The sequence below is a fragment of the Talpa occidentalis genome, unplaced genomic scaffold (assembly GCF_014898055.3).
Source record: "Talpa occidentalis isolate TD23 unplaced genomic scaffold, MPIMG_talOcc4v2.1 talOcc4.7, whole genome shotgun sequence".
NCBI classification, from domain to species: Eukaryota; Metazoa; Chordata; class Mammalia; order Eulipotyphla; family Talpidae; genus Talpa; species Talpa occidentalis.
Genome location: NW_023605083.1, coordinates 119457501 through 119484255, shown reverse-complemented (window position 1 = coordinate 119484255; position 26755 = coordinate 119457501). Strand labels below are relative to the sequence as shown.

The 26755-nt window shown below is 43.2% G+C and overlaps 4 protein-coding genes across 5 annotated transcripts in view; all 4 read left to right on the top strand.

The window, feature by feature from the left end:
* Positions 1–26755, top strand: part of LOC119230879 (keratin-associated protein 1-4-like) — a 27839-nt gene extending 1084 nt beyond the window's left edge. The window contains exon 2 of one of the 2 annotated variants that reach the window (XM_054689005.1): positions 26347–26755. In XM_054689005.1, coding sequence (XP_054544980.1) covers positions 26348–26755 — 408 coding nt within the window. In that variant the 5' untranslated portion in view covers position 26347. Of the gene's footprint in view, positions 1–26322 lie in introns of those variants that run through there. The other variant, XM_037492434.2, reaches the window with a different exon arrangement.
* Positions 13186–13566, top strand: LOC119230880 (keratin-associated protein 2-3-like). The gene has a single exon (XM_037492435.1). It carries the CDS (start codon positions 13186–13188, stop codon positions 13564–13566), a length of 381 nt encoding a protein of 126 aa, XP_037348332.1.
* On the top strand, positions 17573–17953 carry LOC119230881 (keratin-associated protein 2-3-like). Its single transcript, XM_037492436.1, has one exon. It carries the CDS (start codon positions 17573–17575, stop codon positions 17951–17953), a length of 381 nt encoding a protein of 126 aa, XP_037348333.1.
* Positions 22462–22842, top strand: LOC119231572 (keratin-associated protein 2-3-like). Its single transcript, XM_037493278.1, has one exon. It carries the CDS (start codon positions 22462–22464, stop codon positions 22840–22842), a length of 381 nt encoding a protein of 126 aa, XP_037349175.1.

Genomic DNA, 26755 nt, shown 5'->3' with positions numbered 1-26755 from the left:
GACCCCTTTCTCTACATAAGCAGTGGTTCTGCTTTATGAATAGGGGTCAGGGGATGGTTGATCTGGTGGCGGGACAACCTTCAGGACCAGGCAGGTGGTGCCGATGAATGAAGCAGGACTGTGATAGTTCATGGATATTGCTAGAGGCTGTGATTTTTTGCACAAGTTCAGGTCCCCTTTTCAAGGTCATTCTCAGTACTGAGACTCCCACTAAGGCTACATCTCAGCTTACTTTGTCCCATGTTTAAACCTGCTCCTTTCTCTGCCTTCCTCTCTCCCCAGATCTCTCCTCCCCTCCCCGCATCTCTTTCCCAGACATTAATCCTGAGAGCACTGCTGTGTATCTCCTATGTGCTAATCTCCACACTGTATCTACTTCCCCAACACACACTGTCTCAATACCCACCTAAAATTCACCATAACTAATTTGAGAGCTGGAATAATTGACTGAGATGTACTTTTAATCTTTTAATGCAAGAGAAACAGGAGTCTAAACATAATAGCAGAAAAAAATTTAACTGAATCTATAGAGAAAATTATGGATTTTATATAAATCACATTTTTTCTATTCTGAGATATTTTCTAATACACAAATACATGCTTTAAAAGATGTTAAGTGACACAAAAGAAAATGATAAAAACAGTAACTTTCCCTTCATTCATTTACCCATTGTTACAAATGGACATTCATCCTTATTAAATACATTTATAGTACATGTATTTATTTATAAACCAAGCTTTAGGTGAACATTTCTTGTTCTAACATTTATTCGAGTATTATTTTATGTCCTTCAGGAAATATTAATACTTTCCTATAATGTAGGTCAAGTGTTTTGCTTGGTGAATTTATTCACATATTACTATATTTTTTGTTGAGAATTGTGAGTACATTTTTTTTTTCATTACATTTTATGGACAATTACTGCTAGTGTCTAAGAAATTTATCAGTTTTTATAAGTCTTCCTTGCATCTGACCTCACTGTTAGTGGTAATACTTGGTTGACTCTGGGAATTTCTAGGCAGATAATGAGGGTAGCCAATGGCCTCCAGCCTCAGACATGTCCCTATGGCTCAGTCCCCAACCCCACGTAAGGAGAACCTCTTCATTAACACAATATCCTGGGTTTTTCCCCCTCTCCTGTCTTATTTTTCTCCCTCCCTTGTGCTTCCTGGGATCACCTCCCAAGTATATGAAATATTCATTGTGCAAGTTTGACTAACAAAAGGTTAATCAAAACTTCTCATTCTTTTTTTAAATTAATAATAAATTTTATTTTTATATTCCCCATACAATTTCAACCCCCCCATTCTGACCCCAGTCCCTCCCCTCCTGCCCCCCACCCCCCAAAAAGTGTCTCTGGTTCATAGTTTTTTGTTGATTTTGATTTTCACTTTCTTACAGTTATTCATTTTCCTGGTCCCTTATTTAAGTTTTCTAGATTCCTGCTATGAGTGAGACCATCTGGTATTTTTCTTTTTCTTTCTGGCTTATTTCGCTGAGCATGATCCCTTCCAGCGCCATCCATGCTGCTGCAAATTGCATGTGTTTATCTTTTTTAAATGCTGAGTAATATTCCATGGTGTATATGTACCACATCTTCTTGATCCAGTCATCTATTTTTGGGCATTTGGGCTGTTTCCAAAGCTTAGCTATTGTAAACAGTGCTGCTATAAACATAGGGGTGCAGGTGCACTTTGGAATGGATGTTTCTGTGTCCTTTGGGTAAATACCTAGGAGTGGAATTGCTGGATCATATGGAAGCTCTATGTTTAGTAGGTCCAGAAATCTCCACACAGCTCTCCATAGTGGTTGGACCAGTTTGTACTCCCACCAACAGTGCAGAAGAGTTCTTTTTTCTCCACACCCTCACCAGCATTTGTTGTTGCCAGTTTTTTTAATATGTGCCATTCTCACTGGTGTAAGATGGTATCTCATGGTAGTTTTGATTTGCATTTCCCTGATGACAAGTGATGTTGAACTGAAACCATAAAATACATAGAAGGAAATATAGGCGAAACACTACGTGATTTGTACATCAAAGACATCTTTACAGACACATCACCCAAAGCAGTGATAGTGAAGGCAAAGATAAACAGCTGGGACTACATCAAATTAAAGAGCTTCTGCACAGCAAAAGAGACAGTAACAAAAACAAAGAGAAACCCCACCGACTGGGAGAACATTTTTGTACACAACACTAATGATAAAGGACTGATCACAAAAATCTGCAAAGAGCTGATGAGACTCAACAACAACAAAGAAAATAATCCAGTCAAAAAATGGGCAGAAGAGCTAAAAAGAAACTTCTCTGAAGAGGAAATGCAAATGGCCAACAGGCATATGAAAAAACTTCTCATACTTGGGGCCTCCCCTGGTGGCGCAGCCTTTCAGCACTGGGCTGCAGGGCTGCCCACAGCCTCTGCAGCGCTGGTTCATTCCCTGGCCGCCGGTGAGGGTCCCACCAAAAAAAAAAAAACCAAAAAAACAAAAAACTTCTCATTGTTAATACCTACCCTGGAAGACATATAGCAATACCATGGTTTTACTGTTTAAAAACAGTGAGTCATATGGGCGTCCCATGGTGGCGCAGTGGTTGAGCGCTGGGCTACGAAGCTGCCTGCAGCCTCTGCAGCACTAGTTTGATCCCCGGCCACCGGCGAGGGTCCCACATGGTGCGTAGACCTTTCCTGCCGCCCGCTGCTCCCCTCAGCAGTGTACTTCGTCAGTCTGCCTGCTCTGCTCCCCGCTCTGGCTCTGGTGAATTCTCTCACCCTCCTGCACTCTGACTGTACCCAGTGCTTATATAAATAAATAAATAAATCTTTAAAAATAAATAAATAAATAAAAACAGTGAGTCATAATAAGTGCTTCAAATCAGATGATAAAAGACCTGAAACAGTAAAAGATTAAAACTTCCTTGGATTTCAACCATCTCCCTAACTACCCAAGATGCTCACAAGGATCACAGCCATCGTCTTGATAGACGGGACCACCCCCCCAATCTTTCATTTGAATTCCTCTCCAGCATTTCACTAGAGTAATACATTTCCCCCTCATCTTTGACCCACCCCCCAAACATGATGTATTAGGATTGCCAGAACCACTCTCCATGATTTCCAGGGAGCCACATACAAATTAGAAGGAATGTCCCATTCAAAAACAGTCTCAGAGTTTTGTGCTTTGAAAAAAGACACTGTTGCGGTCAGAAATAAAGGTGATGTCTATCAACAAAGAAATGTGAGATGTTTTTCAATTGCAAACACAGGAGCCCACCAGGAAAAGTTTATTCTTTGCATTTTGGGTACTTACCTACAAATGCACAACTATGTCATTAAATGATTACATTTTTCAGTGGGCTAAATAATAACAAGGAAATAATGACATGGTGATAGCAGCCCTTCAGCCAGGTAAAAAAGGGGGGTTGAGCCAAAGAGCCCGAAACTCCTGAACCTCACTCTCCTGGAAACCCTCCCAGAACCTCCACCCTCTACACCATGGTCAACTCCTGCTGTGGCTCTGTCTGCTCTGAGCAGAGCTGTGGCCAGGGCTGCTCCCAGGGGAACTGCTGCGCCCCTTGCTGCCAGCCCACCTGCTGCATGACCACCTGCTGCACGACCTGCTGCTGCCCCTGCTGTGGCTCCAGCTCTAGCTGCTGTGGCTCCAGCTGCTGCCAGCCCTGGTGCTGATTGCACCCCATCTGTGGCCAGGTGTGCTGCCAAACCACCTGCTATCAACCCACCTGTGTTATCTCCACCTGCTCCCACCCTACGTGCTGTGCTTCTCCCTGCTGCTGAGCCCCCTCCCCCATGACCACCATAGCTTTTGCCTCTCTATCCTCAGAGGTAGACCCCAATTGTTAGTGCTCCCTTAGGACACAACAGTTTGGTTGATATCATTCGGCACCATGATTCCAGGGAGCCCGCACTGTACCACTGACTCAGGAGCACATTGTGGTCCAGCTTAAGCTCTCTCCCTTGGTGTTTTTTTCCTTTTGATAATGGCACCAAATATGAACTAATGTGCAATCCATTAGCTAAGAAATTAGCCCAACCCTCCTACTTCTCATTCTCTCATGTCACTTTGGGGCCCTAGGTGAGACTTCCCCAACCAGGTAGACATCACCTCTAAGCACCACTGATTTGAAATCCTAAGTCTTGGGGGTCCACTTACACTCTACTTCCTCCTGGACTCAATTTCTTCTGTTTTATTGCTTCTCTGCTTTCTACTAAACTTTTCTGCATATAAGAACCCACTGGCATCATTCCCTAGTGTTTTCATGATCATTCCATAGGCGATTCTACTTTACACTGTGAGGCAGGAAGAACAGCCCATGTTGAAATCACTTCAAAATTAAATACAATATTAAATACAGATAATTTAAGATATTAGAATGAAATGGCCTATGTGTATGTATGCATGTGTGTGATGTAATACCCTCAATTGGGACAGATTTACTTTCTATCCTTAAATCTTAATTAAAACACTTTACACCCTTGACATATGAAGCCCCCTTAATATCATTGGCTCGTCGTCTGTAAGGGTTTCCTCATCATTTTCTCACTTAACATTCTAGCATCTATTGACCCTGGAAGACTGGGATTTCAGAACTCATTTTCTCTCTTGCTTTTTTTTTTTTTAAAGATTTGATTTATTTATGCATACAAGAGCTGGGGTACAGGCCAGAGGTGCGGGGTGTGAGAGTGTTCACCAGAGACAGAGTGGGGAGCAGAACAGGCAGATTGACTGAAATACACTGCTGAGGGGAGCAGCGGGAGAGACAGGAGAGGCCTGCTGCACCATATGAGTAGCTCCCTGGACGGCCAGGATGCTGCAGAGGCTGTGGATTGTCTCACAGTGCTGTGCTTAATGCCTTGTGCCACCAGGGAGGCCCCTCATTTTCTCTTTTTAAGGATCTCTTAATTAGAATTAGTTTGTAGTCTTGAGTAGTTCTCAGCTGGGATGCCTATCAGAATAAGAATCTTCAGGAATGGTGTCAGCATTTGAATTTGAAAATGTGAACTTTGAAAGCACACTACAATGATTATTACAGGACCCTCTGGCATAAGCCTCTGCTGCTGACCCTTTGCTAAGTGCAGTTAGCCACTTACCAGGCTCTGAACTGCCCGAAGGCACCACACTGACTGGTATAAGATTATTTGCCCCAACTTCACCAGTGTGCTTCATGTTTCTCCAGATGTATTTAGAGAATTGTTGCCAAGATGTTAATCATAGAGTTATGACACCTTCTTGTAATCATATAATTCCCTTATTAGACAACTCATCCAGAATCTGCCTTAGTTTATTTGAATCAAGACAGAATCCAATAGTATGAAATAGACTTTATATCTGACAAGAAAGACTTAGGAGTATTGTCAGGATATCACAAGTCCTGAAGTCATAGGAGAGCTTGTAAACTCTAGTATTGGAGGTTCTGCATATTTAAAACCTTTCTATTCATTGGATTGAAAAAGTGAAAGCTTATACTTTCTCTGTGTGGTTGGATCAGGCTGGTGTTACAGTTTTTATACCAGAAATCATGCTTTGGGATAATTTTTTGAGATTTCCCCATCTATTGCACCTCCAGCCTCTCTTCATCAATCAATAAACTCAATGTAGAAGGAAGGTTATAATGAGAAAATTAGTAATAAGATATTTTAAAATGAAAAGTTTAAAATTAATTCTATCAATGCAAAAAGATAAAAAGTGAAATGTTTAATAAAATCAATTATGTAAACACAATAAAGACAAAAAATGAATCAAAAAAGTCTGGCAAAGCTGATCAAAAAGAAAGAAGAGTGAATGAAAAACTGCAAATAATACTCTGAGAAGAGGTATAGTCAGCTACAAAGAGAGTAGAGATTTTTAAAAGCCATTTAGAATACCATGTATAAGTTTACACCAATACACTTGAAAATTCAGTCAGCTATTTCAAAAAAAGTAATTAACCAAATTAATTCCACAAGATAAAAAAACATAAATAAACCAATAATCATCAAGAAACTAAACTTATGATTTAAAATCATCCCTCCACATTTATTGACATTAAAAATGCCAGACCTGTATTGATTTAAGAAGTTTACTAAAAGTTAAAGGTTGTTGCTTCCTGTTCAAAATAAGGAAAAGAACAGAAAAATAGGAAAAGTTTCCCGACTCAATATAGACCTGGTAGTTTTAATGTTCTTAAATGTAGAGCATGTTTAGGGGTTTTAAAAATAAGTTTTGACCAAATGTCCAAACTTTCTATGCCTCAAAGCTGACAAATAAAATTAACCACCACAACTGCCATGAACTATTTTAAAAACTCTAAGCAAATTAGAACTAAATGCTATTACCAAAACTTCACAACAAACTTTAGATGTATTGCTATTAACAAACTTCAGGTATATTGCTATTAAAAAAATTACAAGAATTTTCATTTGATATCATTTGAAGTCCTAAATAATGCAAAGTGATTTTAAAAGTGTTACTGAAAAAAACAAAGATGAAATTGTTGATATTTGTAAACAACACTTTTATCAACACAGGCAACCCAAGAAAACCTACTAGCACACTAAAAAAGAGCACTTTGAAGAGTCACTATGTAGAATAATAACAAACAAAAAACCCAACAAATTTCTTATTATCTACAATAGTAAATCAGAAATTGTAATTTCATTCACAGTACAATTTTTTTTTTTGTGGGACCCTCGCCAGCGGCCGGGGAACTAAGCGGCGCTGCAGAGGCTGCAGGCAACCCCGCAGCCCAGCGCTCAACCGCTGCGCCACGAGGGGAGGCCACATAGTACAAATATTTTAAACAGCCTCAAAATAAGGCTAACAAAATTGTGCAATGTCTGTGAAGAAAAAATTCAAAATGTTCTTAGAAAATTTACCTGTAAATGAAGAATTGATTCTATATTTATTATTCAGAAGATTTAATATAGTAAATCTGTGAATTCTTCCTAGTTGAAGCCATAAATTCAGTGCCATTCTGACAAAAGTTCCAATGAGTTCTTTTTAAACAATATGATAAGTGGTTTCTAAAATGCATATAGAAAAGGAAGATCTAAGATTAGTGAAGGGGATGTTGAAAAAGGTAGGTAGAGGGATGTTCCCCCTCAGACACTGAAACTTATTATAAGGCTCTATTTGAGATGAAGTGATCTTGGTATAGTAATGTGCAATGAGATATAATCTTACCACCCTGAAACAGACCCAAATTTATATGGAATCCTACAATTTGGAAAGCAGGTATCACAAATCGTGGAAAGATTAGAGAAAACTGAATAGATGTCATTGGGTATGGTAATGTAGAGGAAAAACCATTCCCCTCTTACAATGCTTAAAAAAGTCCAAAGAGATGAATTGTAAGAATTGTAGAACTATTAAAAGAATGATAAGAGTAAAACATTTAGAACTCAGGTCAGTAAGTATATCTTAAGACATGAAAAAGAAAAATCAAAAAGAAAAGACTGATAAATTTCATTTCAGTAAAATTTAATGTTTCTTATCCCACACCCTATTGTAAATTGGAAGATTTTTATGCTATATGAGACACACACACACACACACACACAACTGGGGACCTTTAATTTTATTTCCTAAATCTGGCAACTGTAATTTAGAAAGAAATTCTAAAGATTCTAAAGATTCTGAAGACAGCCTGAAGCCAAGACCAGTGTCACAGCCAAAAGCTGCAGACACGTGACCATGAAATAAGTGTTTGTTATTGTGTGTTACGAGCATTTATAGTTGTTTGGTCTGCCGCAATAACTGACTAACTCAACTATGGTGGCAATACGAAATCAGCTTCATACACCACTCAGTATGAAAAGACAAGCTGATAGAAAAACTGGAGAATGCTCAAGTATCTGTATTGGCATTGGTTTTATTCTAATCAACTTTCTGGAGGACATAGCTTAATAAATTTCTAGGTTTATAGCTAAAATTAAGCTTTTCTGGGTATATAAAGAGAAATTATTCATGTTAAGTAAAAGGAGAATTCCATTCTGTTTTGTAAGCATATTCATTAAAACCCAAGCTCAAGGGCTGAACTTGGGTTGAATACTTGGGTTGAATCCAGATTCTGTCATTTAGAAGCTATGTAACCTTCAGCAAATTAGTTAACCAGTCTAGGCTTCAGACTCTTCCTCTATCAAGTGGATATAATAATACCTAACTCAGTTGACTATTATGAGGTTAACCTGATAAGACAGATAAAGTATACCTATCACAATCCCTGGAACCTACCAATAAATGGTAACTAAATGTCCATACCCAGTAGAGAGGAAAAAGGCAGCCACCTGCCAAATGAATGAAGCCAGATGTCGTGAGGGAATTATGACAAAGAGTTCTTAGAGGGAAATGGGTGTAAGCTGCCAGTAGGGCCAAGTTAAAAAAGAAAAAACAAGATTCCTTGTAAAATTATGATACAAGACATTAGTATTAGTCCAAAGGACTAATTAGTTAGTTCAAAGGACCGTGGAGGCCTAAAATATCCATAGAATGTTAGTCATAAATAAAAAGGCTCTCTGTAAACAAATATTATCCTTCTACCCAATTATAATATGACTGCTTAGAAGTCATTATAATATAATTTTAGCCACATTATCTCAGAGAATTATTTCATCTATACAGTGAAAATCAACTAATATTATAAAAGGAGCCAAGGGAGGGGGACCTTGGGACGAAGAAATAGAGAAAACGAATTTGACAGACTCATATCTGTGATGTTTTCCATGGTGTCAAAACAAAAATGGAACTAACTTCCCCATGAAAACCACACAAAACCTCCCCCTTGAAGCTCAAGGGGTTGATTGAGTTTGACTGGGAAGGCTGCAGAGGGCATTCTAGGGCACAGAGCCCAGGCTCTGCCCGGAAGGGCAACCAGCTGGGGAGCAGGGATCCGAGGACCAAGTGGCCACTCTTTAGATGAACAAAACACACCTGCCTTTCTGTGGAGCTGTGGGAAGAGACTCCTGGGGGCAGAGGATCATTCTCTGCATTAGAGTGTGGCTATTACCCTGTCCCTGTCATGCACCTGGGGAGAAATAAAACAAATCAGTGCTGGGGTGTTAATTATAAGTCTTGGCATCCAGGAACAAAACTAACTTTAGGGCCAAAAGGCAGTGTGATTAGATACCATTGGTTTCAAAAACACATACTTTTCTCTTTTATGAGTTAAGAATATTTTAAAGCAAATTCATTGTAATTGAATCCAATGTTTCCATTTGATGGGAATAAACAATATGAAAAAATGAAGAAATATTTGTGGTGCACATGCATGGACATGCATGAGCTGAAGTGTAACCCTAAGCACCATTACTCAATGCTAAATCCTCACTTAATTGGCCAGATATTAACCAAAAAATGACCACGTGTCCTGGGGACATAGCATCTGCCCAGGGTATATAAGGGCCCCAGCTTGGAGGGGAGACATTCACATCTGAAAACTCTCACTTCTGCCACCAGCCCCACTCAGTCCAGACCCACCTCCACCATGATCGGCTCCTGCTGTGGCTCCATCTGCGGAGAAAGCTGCTGCCAGCCCTGCTGCAGCCGCGACCCCTGCTGCTGCCGCCCCGTGTCCTGCCAGACCACCGTGTGCCGCCCCGTGACCTGCGTGCCCCACTGCACGCGCCCCATCTGCGAGCCCTGCCGCCGCCCTGTCTGCTGTGACCCTTGCGGCCTGCAGGAGGGCTGCTGCCGCCCCATCACCTGCTGCCCCACGTCCTGCACGGCCGTGGTGTGCCGGCCCTGCTGCTGGGCCTCCACCTGCTGCCAGCCCATCCTGGTGCAGGCGCCCTGCTGCCGCCCCCCCTGCTGCCAGCCCGCCCCCTGCCGCACCACCTGCAGGACCTCTCCCTGCTGCTCCTGCTGAACCTGATGGCCCAAGCGCAGAATGCCAGCTTGAGCACCTGCGCGGCATTTAATCATGCTCAGAGAAAAACAGGTTGTTTTTAGAAGATGGCGCTAGTCATTTGTAGCTCCTACCATCTCAAGACAGTCTGACGTCCATCACCGTCTTCAGCCAAATGCCTGGCATCTATCTCAGCAGAGGATGGTAGTAAAACCATTTTTAAAATCCAACCCATCCTGAGCTCTGCAGGCTGCTCAGCCCCTCCCCCCCCCATTTGTAATGTGTTGTTCACTTGTCTTCAATAAACTACTTTTTCCTGCATACCTCCCTGCTCCCTGATTCATTCACTAGGGCATGTTGATTAAGGCCTAAAGATGAGCAAGATTTTAGAATTTGCACAAGGGAAACAAAGCTTGACCAAAGCTGACCAAAGCAAAACCTTATGCAGAGAGATGGCAGTCATTGGAGTGTCCATTCAATAGCTGTCTCTCAGGGAAGCTTCAGTGCCAGGCTCTGCCTGCTGAGTGATAGACAAGTCAGTGCCTGCAGCCAAGGAGCTTTCAGTCTAATAGGCCAGATAATTAAGAGGGAGGAAGGGCTGGGAGTTGCATGAGCCAAGCCCAGAATAGAGTGATCCCCAGCAGTCAGCTCACATATGCTTGCCACCTCTCCTTTTCCTTTTACCATGTTTCTTAGAACAGAGCTTTTCAAAGTGCAAGACATGATGGTTCACCCATTTTAGAATCTCAAGGATGACCTATTAGAAGTGTAAATCCTTAGGTGCAAATTCCAGACCCAAAACTAAATCAAAATCTCTTGAGATAGGGCCCAGGCATGTGCTCCTGTTTCCACGGCCACATCCAGCTGGCTCTCACACTCACCAGAATTTCAGAACCACTATCTTGGAGGAATATCTGGATTTGAGGTCCTGTGGGGCTTAACCAACATAGCCATAACAGCCTTCCAAGTATAATGGAAATCTCTTCTTTCCTGCCCCTATAGCAAGAGTGAAAGGCTTCCTGTTGAGCATCAAAGCCATCATGAAGACACTAAAGTGAAGAAGTGTGGGACACGTAGTGGTGTTAGTGCAACAGCAGCTGCCAGATTACAATCAAAGAGTGGATCTGGAGCAGGGGTACCCTTAAATGAGAGCACAGGGAGAAAGGATCTAAAGTTTGTCCTGGGTGGAATGAAAAGAATATACGAGCAGCAAAATGAGAGAAGAATGAAAGATTTTGAGAAACTAAAGAAAAAGTGGAGAAGGGGAGGTAAAGACAATGAATAGGGAAAAAAACAGTGACGAGGAGAAGAGAAGAGGTGGAGATGACAACATCCTGTGAAATGGTGTTGTTATCAGGTCGTGGCGAAGCAGGTGGCTGTGTGCAGAGGAATGAACAGCAGGACTCGGTATGCAAAGGACTTAGGATCCTCTTTCTTCAGGAACCTCATGACTCCCAAATGGGGAAAATGTTGTGCCTGAAAATCTAAGCTGTGTCTGGACTGAAAGTTGAGGCTGTTTCTCTGTGTTTAGGACTAAGGACCTGTCCAGGCAATAGGCAATGGCGGGATATTCCCTTCCTACTCATGTGACGTCAAAGTTTCTGGCCACCTATGATTTTAGAAAAAAGATTTGTTAGTGCCATGCTATTTTAGTTAGTTCATTAACAAGAACAGTGAGTTTCCTACTCCAGTATTTGGATCTCTGTATACATTTTAAACCAAGTAACAACATGCTAAACCACAAATCAAGCTATAAGATGGAAATTTTGATCACAATTACCCATGTGGACTGTTCTGAAGTGGCCTGGAGCTGGAAGAAGATGAGTATAAACACTCTCCAGTGTTTATAGTCATCACAAAACTTTCAGGACTGTGAAAGTTTTGCCATTCTTTTATCTGTATGACTGTAGAGAAATTATTTTACAAAGCTGGCCCTTTCAAAAACTGTGATGGACGATGATGGGTCACAAACTCAAAGACCTCCCAGGATCATTCAGGGTTTTACTGGACCAAAGAGCATGTGCAAGATGAACACAAAAACAGACTGCAGAGACAAATTTTGCCTGAAGTTATCAGTCACCTTTGAGTAGTGTCATCTTTAACCCCCCTTCCAAGTACAAATTGGTTTCCTATTGCCCCATTTTTCTCATTTTTGGTGGCTCAAAGGGTCAAAGTGATTGTATCAGTCATTGGCTCACGTAACTCACCTGGCTTTGTTCAAAACCCACCTCACAGGCATCAAAACCTTCAGCCAACAAACCAAAACAGCTACCTCCAAAAGATAACTGACTCCTTACAGATATGTCCCATGTGTTTTGCAAGGACTCAACACAGGTGCCAATGTCACACCAATGAAGAAGAAAATACCCTGCTTTCCATTTTATTTCTAAAACCATTCTCAGGGAGGAACATTAAGAAAAAACCAATATGGCCGCTCTCCTCCCCACCTGTAGCTATGCAGGTGCCTCTCTTTTCCTTTCTCCCTTTTCTAATAAGTCTACCCTTATAAAAGAAAGAAAAGACAAAACCAATATGAGTATAATACCATTTAGTTTGGCTTTCCTGTCCATCATGAAAAGTCCTTCTCCTTAACTGCTTTAACTTACCTTCCTAAAATTTGCAAGTACTGTATGATAACAAATGATAGAGAATTTATTTTTCTTTCCTCTTCCTCTCACTCCCAAACAGTAGCACACTGTGTACATAATGTCTCCTAAGTAACTTTGACTTATTGGCCAACTCAGTCATGAGCCAACTAGAAAAAAAGTGCTCCTGGCCTTGGTAGCTGTTTCCTCATCAACAAGGTGAAGCAGAGTGTTGTCTGACAGAGCACTACCCACTCTCCCCACAGCTGAGTCAGAGCACATCTCCTATTATGAGCCATTTTGGCTTCTTAGACATTCTTGCTTCCTCTGAGTGGAGCAGAATCCAGGTCCAAGCCTTCAGGAACATGCCAGCCACATGCTTACTCACAGGCAGAAGAGGGGTCCTGCTGGCAACTCTGGGTGTTTCCCAGCTCCACCTGTCACATGATGTGCTGGGGAAAAACTGACTAGTCAATGAGCCATTTTTCTGATGATATAAACCATCAAGTATTCATTTCCAGGCCAAAAACAGGCAGGGAGAAAGGAAATCAGTGGCAGGGATGGAATTGTTGCCTCAGCAAATGAATCCACCAACCAGTCCCCTTTTCAACAGGAACCACAACTCCAGGAAATGACCACGTGTCCTAGGGACATAGCACCTACCTAGGGTATAAAAAGGGCCTCACAGGCAGAGGAGACATTCACACCTGGAAACTCCCACTTCTGCCACCAGCCCCACTCAGTCCAGACCCACCTCCACCATGACCGGCTCCTGCTGTGGCTCCATCTGCGGAGAAAGCTGCTGCCAGCCCTGCTGCAGCCGCGACCCCTGCTGCTGCCGCCCCGTGTCCTGCCAGACCACCGTGTGCCGCCCCGTGACCTGCGTGCCCCACTGCACGCGCCCCATCTGCGAGCCCTGCCGCCGCCCTGTGTGCTGTGACCCTTGCGGCCTGCAGGAGGGCTGCTGCCGCCCCATCACCTGCTGCCCCACGTCCTGCACGGCCGTGGTGTGCCGGCCCTGCTGCTGGGCCTCCACCTGCTGCCAGCCCATCCTGGTGCAGGCACCCTGCTGCCGCCCCCCCTGCTGCCAGCCCGCCCCCTGCCGCACCACCTGCAGGACCTCTCCCTGCTGCTCCTGCTGAACCCCGATGGCCCAGGCACAGAGCGCCAGCCTGAGCACCTGTGTGGCATTTAATCATGCTCAGAGAAAAACAGGTTGTTTTTAGAAGATGATGCTATCCATCTCCCTGAACTGAGCTGCCCGGCAAGGATGACAAGTGCCAGGTGTTCTGAAATGTGCAGACACTTTCTCCCTCTCCTATCAGATGAGAGATTCCACATTTGTGACCTACCTGCTCTTCAACAACTAGCTCAAAAATAACTGTCTGCCTATCCCCCACCCCAACCTAATTATGCCAATCATGGCCCTCTTTGATAATCTTTAGAAAAATCCCAGCCTTCATAGTTGGCATTCCTGTCTTGAAAAAAATGAGTAAACAAAGATCAAAGCTCCTCTTGACTGAAGCTCAGTCCCACTGATTCATCCTCATTTCTCTACTAATTCAAGGTTCTCAGACGGGATCTTTTCCCAGGATAATATTACATGAATGCTCTGGTTCAGAGTGGTAGAACAATAAAAACTGCTATCTTTCAAAAGCAAACATGTTTCTCTTTCTTGTTTATGAATCTTCATCAGCTGATTTTGAGGCGATACTGTGGTAGGAAAAATCAGAAGAACCACAGGAAGAAGGATTCCCAGGGGCCACTTTTTTGAGGGTGTAGGGGTAATTTAGAGGCAGGGCTATAATTTTAATAGCTGTTCAAATACTTTAGACATTTCAGAAAAATACCTCATTTTTCACGCCACAGGTTTTGTAGTGATGCTGAGGAAGTGGGAAGACTATAGCAGGTCTCTCTAATCATGAACTTGGCTCATGGTTTATCCTCACACATGTGATGAGAGGAAGGAGCCGGAAGTCAGAAGCTGCTTTGTTCCCCAATTTGAGAAACTGTGCTGTGATTGACACCAGTTGGCTCAAGGGACTCTTTCATCACAAAGGCCTGTGTGGCAGCCCCTACTGTCCCATCTTTGCTGGGCTCCCTCCAGCATCATGACAATGAAGTCTGTCTCCAGTGGAGTCACTGCTGCTGAGAAGAGAGGGAGCAAGGGACCTTGCTTGGGACCATTCTAATGTAACAGCGATGAAGTTTGCCATTACAATGCAGAGGGGTCACCATGCTGATGTGTTAACCCACACTGGATACATTTTCATTGTTGTACTCTTGTAGGCTGATCTGGAAGCTGCCCAAACTAACCACTATTGTCCTCCTGAGAAATATGCACACAAGTTTCTGGAGCCACACTCTTTCACTCAATGTCTTTTGTTAAAATGTTGATGAGGGGAAAATCAATCCCATCACGGTCTTTGTGTGTGTTGAGTTTGCTTGTTCTCCAATGCCTGTGTGGGTTTTTCCTGGGTTTTTCTCAGGTTTCCTCCCACATCCTGAAGACATGCACCGTGCATTCACTGATGTGTCGCCCTTATCCCACTCTGATGGGGTGGGGGTGCTCTCCCATGGAAGGGGGCCAGTCTGGGGTGGGTCCCACCTTGCATCTAGAGGTGTCAGGAGAGACTCTGGCACTTGGGACTCTGAACTAAGTGAATCAGAAAATGAGTGAATACAAACTATTGCTCAATACGAAAAATGTTTGGGGTCTTAGAAGTGTGGTGATGTGGAAACAATTCATGTTTATATTAATTAGCTATGTAGGAGTTGGATTTACTATCCATGTTTTGCTTAAAGTCTGTTTCCAAGAACCTATCACTGACATTAAGTGAGGACTTACTGTACTGAGTTCCCAGTATCTGATCTAAAAGAATTTGGGGGGATGTGCTGCTTGCCTGCTTGGCAAGATAAGTCCTACATCTGTTTTCCTCCTCTAAGAATGTTCTTTATTAGCCTTTTAGAGACCTCCTCTTCTTACTACATGTTCTCAGCCCTAGAATGGTTTGTTTCCTCCCAATCTTATTGTTTGTACTGGACCATGGTTCATTTCCACAGGAACCCGATACCCTGGGCAGCCACAGTGACTGGGGCAGGTCAGAGTAAGCTTCAAGGGACTCCTTCAGCAGAACAATAGAAAGAAGTTTTAGACTGGAACCTTCAGTCACAGATCCAAAACAGACTTAGTCATAAAGAAAGAAAGTGGGAACCAAGCAAATTCAAAGGCAGAGGCTACAGAATGACCCAGTGACATGATTTTCCCACAGGCCCTGACAGTTTGAAACAACTGAAAGTCACAATTGGTTCTGTAAGCCTGGATAACCTCACAGAGGTGCTGTTGGAAGAGATACTGGCGTAAGTTATGGCAGCGCAGGCCCAGAAGCCACCTTTCCCAGGGATCACAGCAGTCTTCGCCCAGTGACGCTGATGCCCCACAGCCACTCGACTCTGCCCAACTTTGACATGATCTCCAAGAGATATGCTCTGGAGTTTTGAGAAAGCTATATGGGAGATAATTCTTTCAATTCCTGAGGATATAAGTGAGGTAAAGTGAGAATTTTTTTCAAAGGACCCTAATAACTAGCCATTTCTCAAAAACAACTACACTCAGTCCTTTGAGTGAGAGGGTTCTGTGTCCCCAAATCAAGCAACGTCAAATCCAAAATACATGTGAAGTAATGAGGCATACAATGGTTGTGTCCGTGCTAAACAGATACAGACATTTTAAACTTGTCATTATTCCCTAAGCAATATAACAATTACTTCCATAGCATTTACACTGTATTGAATATTATAAGTGACCTGGATGACTGTCGATGGTCACATAGCTATGTGGGAGAAGCACGTGGGTTATATACAGAGATGATGCCATTTTACATATGGGACTTGAGCATCTGTAGATTTTGATATGCCCAGGGATCCTGGTATCCATGGCCAGAGAGACCATGGCAACAACTACATTTTAAAAACAATCACTGCTAAAATTCCTAAATAAAGCATTTCTTAATGACAAGGAATATGCAGCTCCTTCTTCCATTTTCTGGAGCTTATAAATAACATCCCCACAGATGTAGCTGGAATTAGTGTTGCCTCCAACACAGCAGGCGTGTGACCTCAGGTAAGTCACTTTTCTGGTCTCCTTACATGTGAAATGAGGATGATAACAATACCCACTTCACAGGAATACTATGATAGATAAATTACCACATCTGTGTTAGCATAATGCTTGAGACATGGAGAATGGCATGACACTACCATGAAGGACATAAATAATGAAAATCACCTTGGCTTGGACAGATTCAACTGTGGAAAAAATGAGCCAGTAACTAAAACTGTGGGGGAAAAGCCAAACTCATACTAACGGAAAGTAGGTGGTGGTTGATCAAGGCTGGAGAAAGGAGATCCCAAGAATTATTGTTTGATGAGACCAGAGTTTCAAGATGAAAAGCACCCTGGAGTTGGCGGGTGGGTAGTTGCACAATAGGGACACATTTAATACCATTGAAATGTAAACTGAAGTCCTGTTAAGATAACAAATTTGGTTACATGTGTTTTACAAAAAAAATGGGGAAAACATCCACTGATGAAAGAGCCCTACTAAGATGCATTCTTGTAATTCCAAACAGTAGACTAGAAAATTCTTCTTTTATTACAAACCATGATTTTAAAAATATTCCTATCATGTTAATTTGCCCAAGAGGAACAACAGCGCAAAAGGCTCCTTACCACGTGGGGACATAAGACCACGGTTAGTAAGTAACCTCAGAGCATGACAGCTACCCTGTGCTAGCTAAACATCAGCTGGCAAAGGCATCCCTGAATTACAAAGATAATTGGAGACTTTGAAGGTAAGGTCATTAAGTTCATATTTGAACCATAAATAACAAAATGTAATAGGACTCCATTAAATAAGGAAAACAAAAGCTCTTTTATGAGTATTTAACCCCTAAAAAGATGTCTAGAACACTCACTAACCCGCCAGGGTGATTTCAAAAATAAACACAAACAAGGAAATGACCACGTGTCCTGGGGACATAGCACCTGCTCAGAGTATATAAGGGCCCCAGTGTGGAGGGGAGACATTCACATCTGAAAACTCTCACTTCTGCCACCAGCCCCACTCAGTCCAGACCCACCTCCACCATGACCGGCTCCTGCTGTGGCTCCATCTGCGGAGAAAGCTGCTGTCAGCCCTGCTGCAGCCGCGACCCCTGCTGCTGCCGCCCCGTGTCCTGCCAGACCACCGTGTGCCGCCCCGTGACCTGCGTGCCCCACTGCACGCGCCCCATCTGCGAGCCCTGCCGCCGCCCTGTCTGCTGTGACCCTTGCGGCCTGCAGGAGGGCTGCTGCCGCCCCATCACCTGCTGCCCCACGTCCTGCACGGCCGTGGTGTGCCGGCCCTGCTGCTGGGCCTCCACCTGCTGCCAGCCCATCCTGGTGCAGGCGCCCTGCTGCCGCCCCCCCTGCTGCCAGCCCGCCCCCTGCCGCACCACCTGCAGGACCTCTCCCTGCTGCTCCTGCTGAACCCCGATGGCCCAGGCGCAGAACGCCAGCCTGAGCACCTGCGCGGCATTTAATCATGCTCAAAGAAAAACAGGTTGTTTTTAGAAGATGGCGCTAGTCATTTGTAGCTCCTACCGTCTCAAGACAGCCTGACGTCCATCACCAGCTTCAGCCAAGTGCCCAGGTGTCCAGCTTGTCCTCCCAGGACCACTGGGCAGCGCCTACAGGAGATGTCTATTTTCTAATAAACTTATACTCCCAGCATAGAAGTCATGGTCTTTGTCTTGTTTCCTTGTTTCAGTAGATTCTCTCTCTCGTGTCCAGAGACAGACAAAGCAAGACACAGACAAGACTGGGTGGTGTTGGGGGTTCAGTTCCAGACCATCCCCATAAAGCTTAAGGGAATGTTGTGACTGGTTTTCTCTTCTATCCAGACACCGAAAACTCTGTCATCAGCAATAAGGCTGTTCTGCTATCATTTATGTGTTCACTGGAATAACCCTTTTAATGTCCTCCAAGACCTGTTGTGCCAGCATGCACAGTGCAGGTTCACCACTGACTTGGTCAGAAGGATAAAGGAGAGTCCAGGAGCCCTCAGTGGATTTTTCAGGCTTTAATGCTCTCTTGGGAACCAGGCACGCAGGCACCCACCAAAAAGGGAGGCTGGCATGCAAGGAGGCAGACACAGGTGGGGCAGGGGAGCTGGAAGGCAGATGGGCAACCAAGCATCCCAGGCCCCCATGAATCTTTACACTTTTCCTCTGGGCTCTCTCTGGTGTTGTTACGTGGTCTCGAGTCTTGCACAGGCATCCATCCTCCCATAGCCATCCCCCGTAGCTGTCTGCCTCTGAGAGACGCTGCCCTTATAGCCCTGGCCTCTAGGCTCAGGTGTGCCCAGTTACGCATGCCCACACCATACCCCAGGTGTCCACAGTCAGGCAGGCGTGCCCCGCACCCACGCTCCCAAGCGCCTTCTGCATCAACATGATCAAAGCCACAGGTGATAGCCACAGATGCTAGTGGCATAAAAAGCTAGAATTATTCCATTTACCCTACAGCCACTTAGGTCACTGCCTGGGGTGAGTAGCCTCATGCTTGACCTATCTTGGCTTTCTACCTGTCTTCTCACTGAGCTTAGTCATTTCCCGCTCTTGATTTAAAGTGAGAAGCTTGCAACTTTACCTTTCGCTTGAACACTTAAGAGTTACTGTAGGGTATACAGTTGGCCCAATGTCAATATTGTTGTGTCTCGGAATAAACAGGTCTGAGAAGCAGGCGAGAGACTAGGAATGGCCCACAGGACACTTACCAGGTAAGTTCACTGTCTTGTATGGGAGTGCTTCGTGGTTCCCCCCAAATAATGATAATGTGACATCAATGATCACTGATCACAGGTCTCCCTGACAGATATAAAATAACAAAAAGTCTGATGTACTGTGAGAATTACCTTAACAGGACACAGAGAGAGTGCAGGCTATTAGGGAGACTTGCTAGGTGAGGGCTTGCCACAAATCTTGGATCTGTGAAAATGCAGTTTCTGTGGAGCACAATAAATCGAGGCCCGCCTGTAATCCTCTCGCATTGTTCTCTGAAATAACCTAACTGGGCACCGAATCCCTGACCACCCTGAGCAATCTCTCAACCCTGAGACTGCCTCATCCTTCACTGTTGTGCTGGTCCGCGGCACTTATGGTCATTGTAAATAGCATTCATCGGACACAGGAGCCAAGGAAAGAAGTTGGTCACACCGTCACCTGTGCCCGCAATTCCAGACACAGCCAAACACCTGAGCAGTGTCCTTCCGCGTTAGGAGGTTGTGCCTGGACTGACACATATTTCTGGTCTGACAGTCCCTTCACTGAACCAACACGTATCAGCTTTTCATAGTAGTGGTGGAAAAATCTTAGTTGAAAGCAGACCAGTAGTCTGTTTTTGAAGAGAAATAAGCAATGAAAGATTTAATAAATTTCCTATTAATATAAATATAACTAATTAAAATCACAGCTGTCTAGAAAAGACCCAGGGGGATGCACTCCCCCCCAGGCATGAAGCCTTTAAATCAAATGCTTTTTCTTCTTTTTATTATTATATGATGTCCAGAATCGTGGTGCTTTTTGTCTTTTGTGTCCAAGAATAGGTGCTATTTAGGGTAACGCTCCCTTTCAGTGCTGAGGATCTGATTGCTATTTAGAATGCCATGCACAAAGGTGACTCCTGTGGATTTTAATCCACTGACTCTCAAGGGCTGCTTACACCTGTGCTCAGGAATTGGACTTAAGTGGCATTTTCCCAGCAAATTAATCCATTACCACCAGTCTAAATGTTTATTGTTTACTGTATATCTTCTATGAGTGGAGCACGGAGTGGAGCCTGTGGGAATGTAAGAGAATGAGACAGGTCTTCTGTTTCAAATTGGTTATAATCTACTCAGGGAGATAAGAAATAAAGAAGGGGGGAAGAAAGTCCAATAGTACATAATATAAGCATAATATAATCATAAAGGAAATACCAGAAATAGTCCTCGAAGATTATAAATCTATTAAGAAACATTATATAATTGTTCTGTCTTATATTTATGTAAAAAATAAGGGTGCTGTCAAATATTAAGTAATTTCATGAGAAAAAGTGTGTCTGTGTGTGTTTATGCTAAAAAAACAGCTGGAATATTGTGCAACAAAATCTAACTTATTGTTTTTTCAAAATGTAACTTATTAAATACTTATTTTCTTCTTTATATTTCTCTTGATTACATATTTTTGAAATACATATATATTTTATTTTTAAGGAAACAAACTGTCTAAAACTCACATCAGTTTTGGGAAACATAGTTACATCTTTATCATGATTATATTCTGCTTCTCAAAGCCAACCTGTCAAAGTACAAATGGACTTAAAGTAAGTATGTTTGACAGCAACTGCTTGAACTCCCAAAGAATTTTAATATCTATGGAAGAGTATGCCACTATGTCATATATAATGGACTTCTCTGATATCTTTAAAATATGATCAAATTATTAAACATTTATTTTTTTAATAGAGGCATGTTTTGTTTATTTATTTGTTTGTTTGTTTGTTTCTTTTGTTTATACAAGCACTGGGTACAGTCAGAAGCGCGGGAGGGTGAGAGAATTCACCAGAGCCAGAGCAGGGAGCAGAGAAGGCAGAAGGACCGAAGTACACTGCTGAGGGGAGCAGCGGGCGGCAGGAGAGGTCTGCGCGCCATGCGGGACCCTCCTCCGGTGGCCGGGGAGCAGCCGGGGATGGAACCGGCGCTGCAGAGGCTGCGGGCAGCTTCGCAACCCAGCGCTCAACCGCTGTGCCACCGGGGAGGCCCATAAACATTTAATTCTTATTTTAATATTTTAGAATCATCTCAATTGTATAAAATAAGATGCACTTTTGCTAAGTGCCAAACTAAAAAATTTTTTTAATGGTTGGTTGTTTCAGATTGCACATAGAATTGTTTTTTTTCATCTGTATCAACAATTGATTATTGAGGACATACAAGACAGCACATTTCATGTTAACATTTGTTCAGAATGTAATTGTTGAATGGCATTATTAAATAAAGGAATTCTTTATCCAAAATGTGTTGTTTTTTACCACTAGAAACCTGTCTTAAGTTTGTTTTAAGGCTTAAGGACATTTTTCTAAGACATCACTCTGTGTTGCAAGGATGTTGGGTCTCTCCTGAGTTTGGGCCATAATTCTAACAAGTATTCTTCTCCAGGGTTCTGCAGTAGCCTGACTCCCACCCACAGAGAACACTGTTCAAAGAGAGGGAGTTCTCTGTCTTCCTTCCAGATTCTTCTATTTTATTCTATTTCTACTAATAAAACTCACCACTGAATACTTTTATTATTATGTATTCAGCAGTGACTGAGCAGAGAACTGGCCATCCGCCATTTATAAGTATGTTCCTCTTCATTCTAGAAACAAAATTTGGAATTTATGGGGCACCAATGTAACATAAAAATGGACTTGTGGCTTTCCCATGCCAGTATCCCATGCTATACAAGGCATAGGCTACATTCCACTGGATCACATGATATGTAAATACATTCCCATGGAACCCACAAGGAAGGACATCTAACTTCTGTCTGAGTCAATGCGGGCTCTTCAGCGGACCTTGTGCCGGCAAGGACAGGAACCAGTCAGTACTCTATAATTTTTAACTTCTTTAATGCTCCTTTAGGAACATTTGTCCAGGATTCATCAGGTACTACCCACTCCAAATAAAGATCAAGATCTGTAAAATAAGTGGCTTTTCTTAGATTTTGATGATGAATGGCTTATATACATCCCCATGGAGGGATGGAACAAGAATTCTTTAATGAGAGAATGAGTATGTTACCAACAATGCAACCATTAGTCAAAACAAAATTCTACTTAATTGGCCAAAAGATAAACAAAGGGGTCATCAGTGCCAGCCCAGTGTATATAAGGGCCCCAGCGTGGAAGGGAGACATTCACACCTAGAAACTCCCACTTCTGCCACCAGCCCCACTCAGTCCAGACCCACCTCCACCATGATCGGCTCCTGCTGTGGCTCCATCTGCGGAGAAAGCTGCTGTCAGCCCTGCTGCAGCCGCGACCCCTGCTGCTGCCGCCCCGTGTCCTGCCAGACCACCGTGTGCCGCCCCGTGACCTGCGTGCCCCACTGCACGCGCCCCATCTGCGAGCCCTGCCGCCGCCCTGTGTGCTGTGACCCTTGCGGCCTGCAGGAGGGCTGCTGCCGCCCCATCACCTGCTGCCCCACGTCCTGCACGGCCGTGGTGTGCCGGCCCTGCTGCTGGGCCTCCACCTGCTGCCAGCCCATCCTGGTGCAGGCGCCCTGCTGCCGCCCCCCCTGCTGCCAGCCCGCCCCCTGCCGCACCACCTGCAGGACCTCTTCCTGCTGCTCCTGCTGAACCCGGACGGCCCAGGTGCAGAACGCCAGCCTGAACACCTGCACAGCATTTAATGAAGCACAGAGAAAAACAGGTTGTTTTTAGGGAAATGACCCTAGTCATTGCCAACTGCCTAAGCAAGTAATCTACCTTCTGTAAAAGTCACATTCCCATTTCTCTGGCAAACTTCCTGTCCTGTGCCATCAAGACCACAGGTCAACCAGAAGGGAATGGAGACTGAGCCTCACCTATTAAGCTTGAACTGTTCTCACCTCATCCTCGTCCCATCTTACATCTTCAGTCTTATGACAAGTTTGTTTCTAATAAACTTCTCTTCTTTGACCTAGCAAACACAACTCTGGCTTTCTTTATTCACTCTAATATTTTCATTAAATTTAAATGTTAAAAATAGACAGATTTGGGCCTCCCTGGTGGCGCAGCGGGTTGAGCGCTGAGTTGTGAAGCTGTCCGCAGCCTCTGCAGTGCGGGTTCAATTCCTGGCTGGCCAGGGAGAAACCCACATGGCGTGGCAGACCTCTCCTGTCTCGCCCGCTGCTCCCCTCAGCAGTGTCTTCGGTATGTCTGCCTGTTCTGCTCCCCGTTCTGTCTCTGGTGAATTCTCAAGTCCTCCCATGCCTCTGGCTGTACCCCAGTTCTTGTATAAATAAATCTTAAAAAAAAAATACCTGGAATATAACAATAAAATTTATTATTAAAAAAAAATAAATAAACTGATGAAGGAAATTATATAAACCAAAAAAAAAAAAAATACCCGACAATCTTTAAAAAAAAATTAGACAGTTTCCCTACCATATGCAAGTCTCAGGCGGTATGGCATACAATAGAGATTAAAAACGAATTTGAAATGTTGCCCTCCTCAAAGCCTTCTAGGGAAATGAATCAAATTCACAATAACTCAACTAAAAGTTGGAGTATGAAAAAAATGAATGTAGAGCACACTGTCTGGTGACAACGGAGATGTTGATTAGGGAGAACCAGAAAGATTGAAAGGAGATGTTAACACTTCACATGGATTCAGATCTCAGGGTGCAGTCCCAGGGGCAGATGGCATGCTGGGCAATGGAAATGGTGGGCACAAGGGTTACAGAGAAGGGGTATTCACTGAATAGTTTAGGAACCCTGGTTATATGTAAAGTTATGGCAGATAAATTAGGAAAATGTGTGCACTTTGCCAAAGGAGTAAGCCTATAATGCAATAGGCACTAAAGGTCTGCTGAAATCCTTGGGGCAAGTGAGTCTCATGACAGGAGTTGGGCACTGGGGTGATTCCTGTGGTAGCTGGTTCTAAAAACAGAAGCCCAAAGGTTAGACACAAAATAATTATACAGAGACCAATCCAGAGGCCACTGTGGCATAAGTGATCCGATGAACTTGATGATGATCATGGTATAAAGCACACAGAAAGAGTGTGGCAGACATAGAAATTCAAAAGGCATATTAACTAACACAAATATGGGGAAATTAGGAAGCAAAGATGAATTGCTGCAGTTTTAGGAGAAACTTTTCAGGTCAGAAGACACTTGAAAGAATTTTAAATTAGTGATGTTTATTTATCATGAGTTCATGATAAATCACTGCTCTATAATAGATTCTGCCCACTGCTAATAGCTCTGTTCTTGAGCTATTATAAAATAGTTTTTAAAAGAGGAAACAAAGAGTTGTGCTAACTCTAATTGATGATGGAAAGCAGCATGGTATAAAATAAAATAAACCAAATGGGAATGAGGGATATGAGTTTTATACCCAGTTCTTCTGGCGATGTACTAGAGTAGTTTACTAAGCACTCCAAAATTCTGCCATTACTAGACCCAGCAGTATTCTAATATCATGTGGTGCTGCTAGCAAATTAAAAATAATCCTATTACATCAGTGTTCCTAATTTAGAACTTTGAGAGAGAATGGTTCTATATTGGACTGCCTCTTGCTGATCCCTCCTATCAGTACTTGCTGATATGTGCACTAGAACAAGACATGAAGCTAACAGATTGGATCTTGTTTTCCCTTTAGTGATCTGTGCACAAGAGGATTGAATAAACATGTTATTTTAAAAAAGGATGATGTCAGTTTCCACACCTATAAAACTAAATGATTTACTATGTCTTTGATTTCTGATATTCAGTGATTCCATCAAACCAATTTTCAACATCATATCTGCAGTCATGGTTATCACATGACAAGAAAATCTTTATTGACATTGGCATGAATCACATTCTAATGCCGTTCTATGACTGTACAAACCAATACCTCCAGCCCATAAAGAGCTAACTATGTGCTTCTGTCTATGATTGGAAGGGAAGAATAAGCTTATCACAAGTAACAATACCATGTTGTTTTGGCGACCACTTTTTTCATTTTCCCCATGTAACCTTAAACTTCCAATGAAAAATCACACTCTTTTTTTCACACTCTTTCTTTCATCAACCAGCAAGAATTGTTTCAGTTTTTCTTTTGCTGCAATTTATCTTCATCTCTTGGCACTTACACGTATGAATGGTACTTGATTGTCTATTTCATAACTTTCTTATAAACACTATGATCCATAAAAGCATTTCCCAACTTCTGCTTTTTCTTTATTGATCCCCCTTGATAAAATCTATTGTGCTTTTTATTCTAATACCCTCTCTTAAGACACAGGGTGTATACATAAAACAACATAAGTGGTAATTAACCCTACTTTTGAGAAATAAATACTGCCCAGAATCATCTATATAGTATAATATTTATCTTTCACAGAGAAGTATAAATTACACTTAAATTTTTTTAATTCTTTTCCTACTTACTGCCTATGAATTTTAGCTCTTCTTTTAACTTTCTGCTATCCATAATAAATTGGAATAGAACAGGTTTTGTACCATACACACACACACACACACACACACACACACTTCCAAATGATAAATGTTTCTTCAAGTCTAAATGTCTGAAGTTCAGGAGAGGCCACAGAAATTGGAGAAATCCAATTTCTAGAAAGACCTAAATTTCTATGAATGTGGAGTTTATCAGAGCTTCTATCTCACTGTAAAGACTATAATCTTATTAATCTAAAAAACAAAGATAGTCTTTCCTGAAGAACAGTCAAAGGTCTATAAATTTCTTCTTGAGAGTTAAGGTTTGGTGACTATAACCCCAAAATTGCATGCCCTGGGAGAGTCACTTTGTTAGGCAATGCTATCAAAAATGCAGAAATGAGGCCAAGACTTCAGGGAAGTCATGGCATAGTTTGGAAATGAAGCATTACTATCTCTACCAAAGAAAAACACATTTTGTGAGTATTAGCTGAGCAATAAGGAAAAACCAATTTGGAGATATATTTAAAATAATTCACTATTTGAATAATGAGAGGACCTTGAAAAAGCTTGTTTAAAGAGTAACAAGAAAAATATGCTGTCTGTCACAAACCCAGGAACTGCTCAAGGTCTATAAAAGGCCTGAGGTAGAATAAGCAGCTAGTCCTAACTCAGAAACTCCTCCAAGTAACTCCACTCTCAACCTACCTCCTGACACCATGGCCTGCTGCACCACTAGCTTCTGTGGATTCCCCAGCTGTTCTACCGGTGGGACCTGTGGCTCCAGCTGCTCTCAGCCCAGCTGCTGCCCCACCAGCTGCTGCCAGCCCACCTGCTGCCTCACCAGCTGTGGTGGCTCTGGCTGTGGCTCTGGCTATGGCTCCGGCTGTGGCATTGGCGGTGGCCTGGGAGGTGGCTCTGGGGCTGTGAGCTGCCGTGTCAGGTGGTGCCGCCCTGACTGCCGCGTGGAGGACACCTGCCTGCCCCCCTGCTGTGTGGTGAGCTGTACCCCCCCAAGCTGCTGCCAGCTGCACCACGCCCAGGCCTCCTGCTGCCGCCCCTCCTACTGTGGACAGTCCTGCTGCCGCCCAGCCTGCTGCTGCCACTGCTGTGAGCCCACCTGCTAA

Excerpts from the sequence above, each read along its gene's own strand:
- LOC119230880 (XM_037492435.1), top strand. The coding sequence starts at position 13,186 with ATGACCGGCTCCTGCTGTGGCTCCATCTGCGGAGAAAGCTGCTGCCAG.
- LOC119230881 (XM_037492436.1), top strand. The coding sequence starts at position 17,573 with ATGACCGGCTCCTGCTGTGGCTCCATCTGCGGAGAAAGCTGCTGTCAG.
- LOC119231572 (XM_037493278.1), top strand. The coding sequence starts at position 22,462 with ATGATCGGCTCCTGCTGTGGCTCCATCTGCGGAGAAAGCTGCTGTCAG.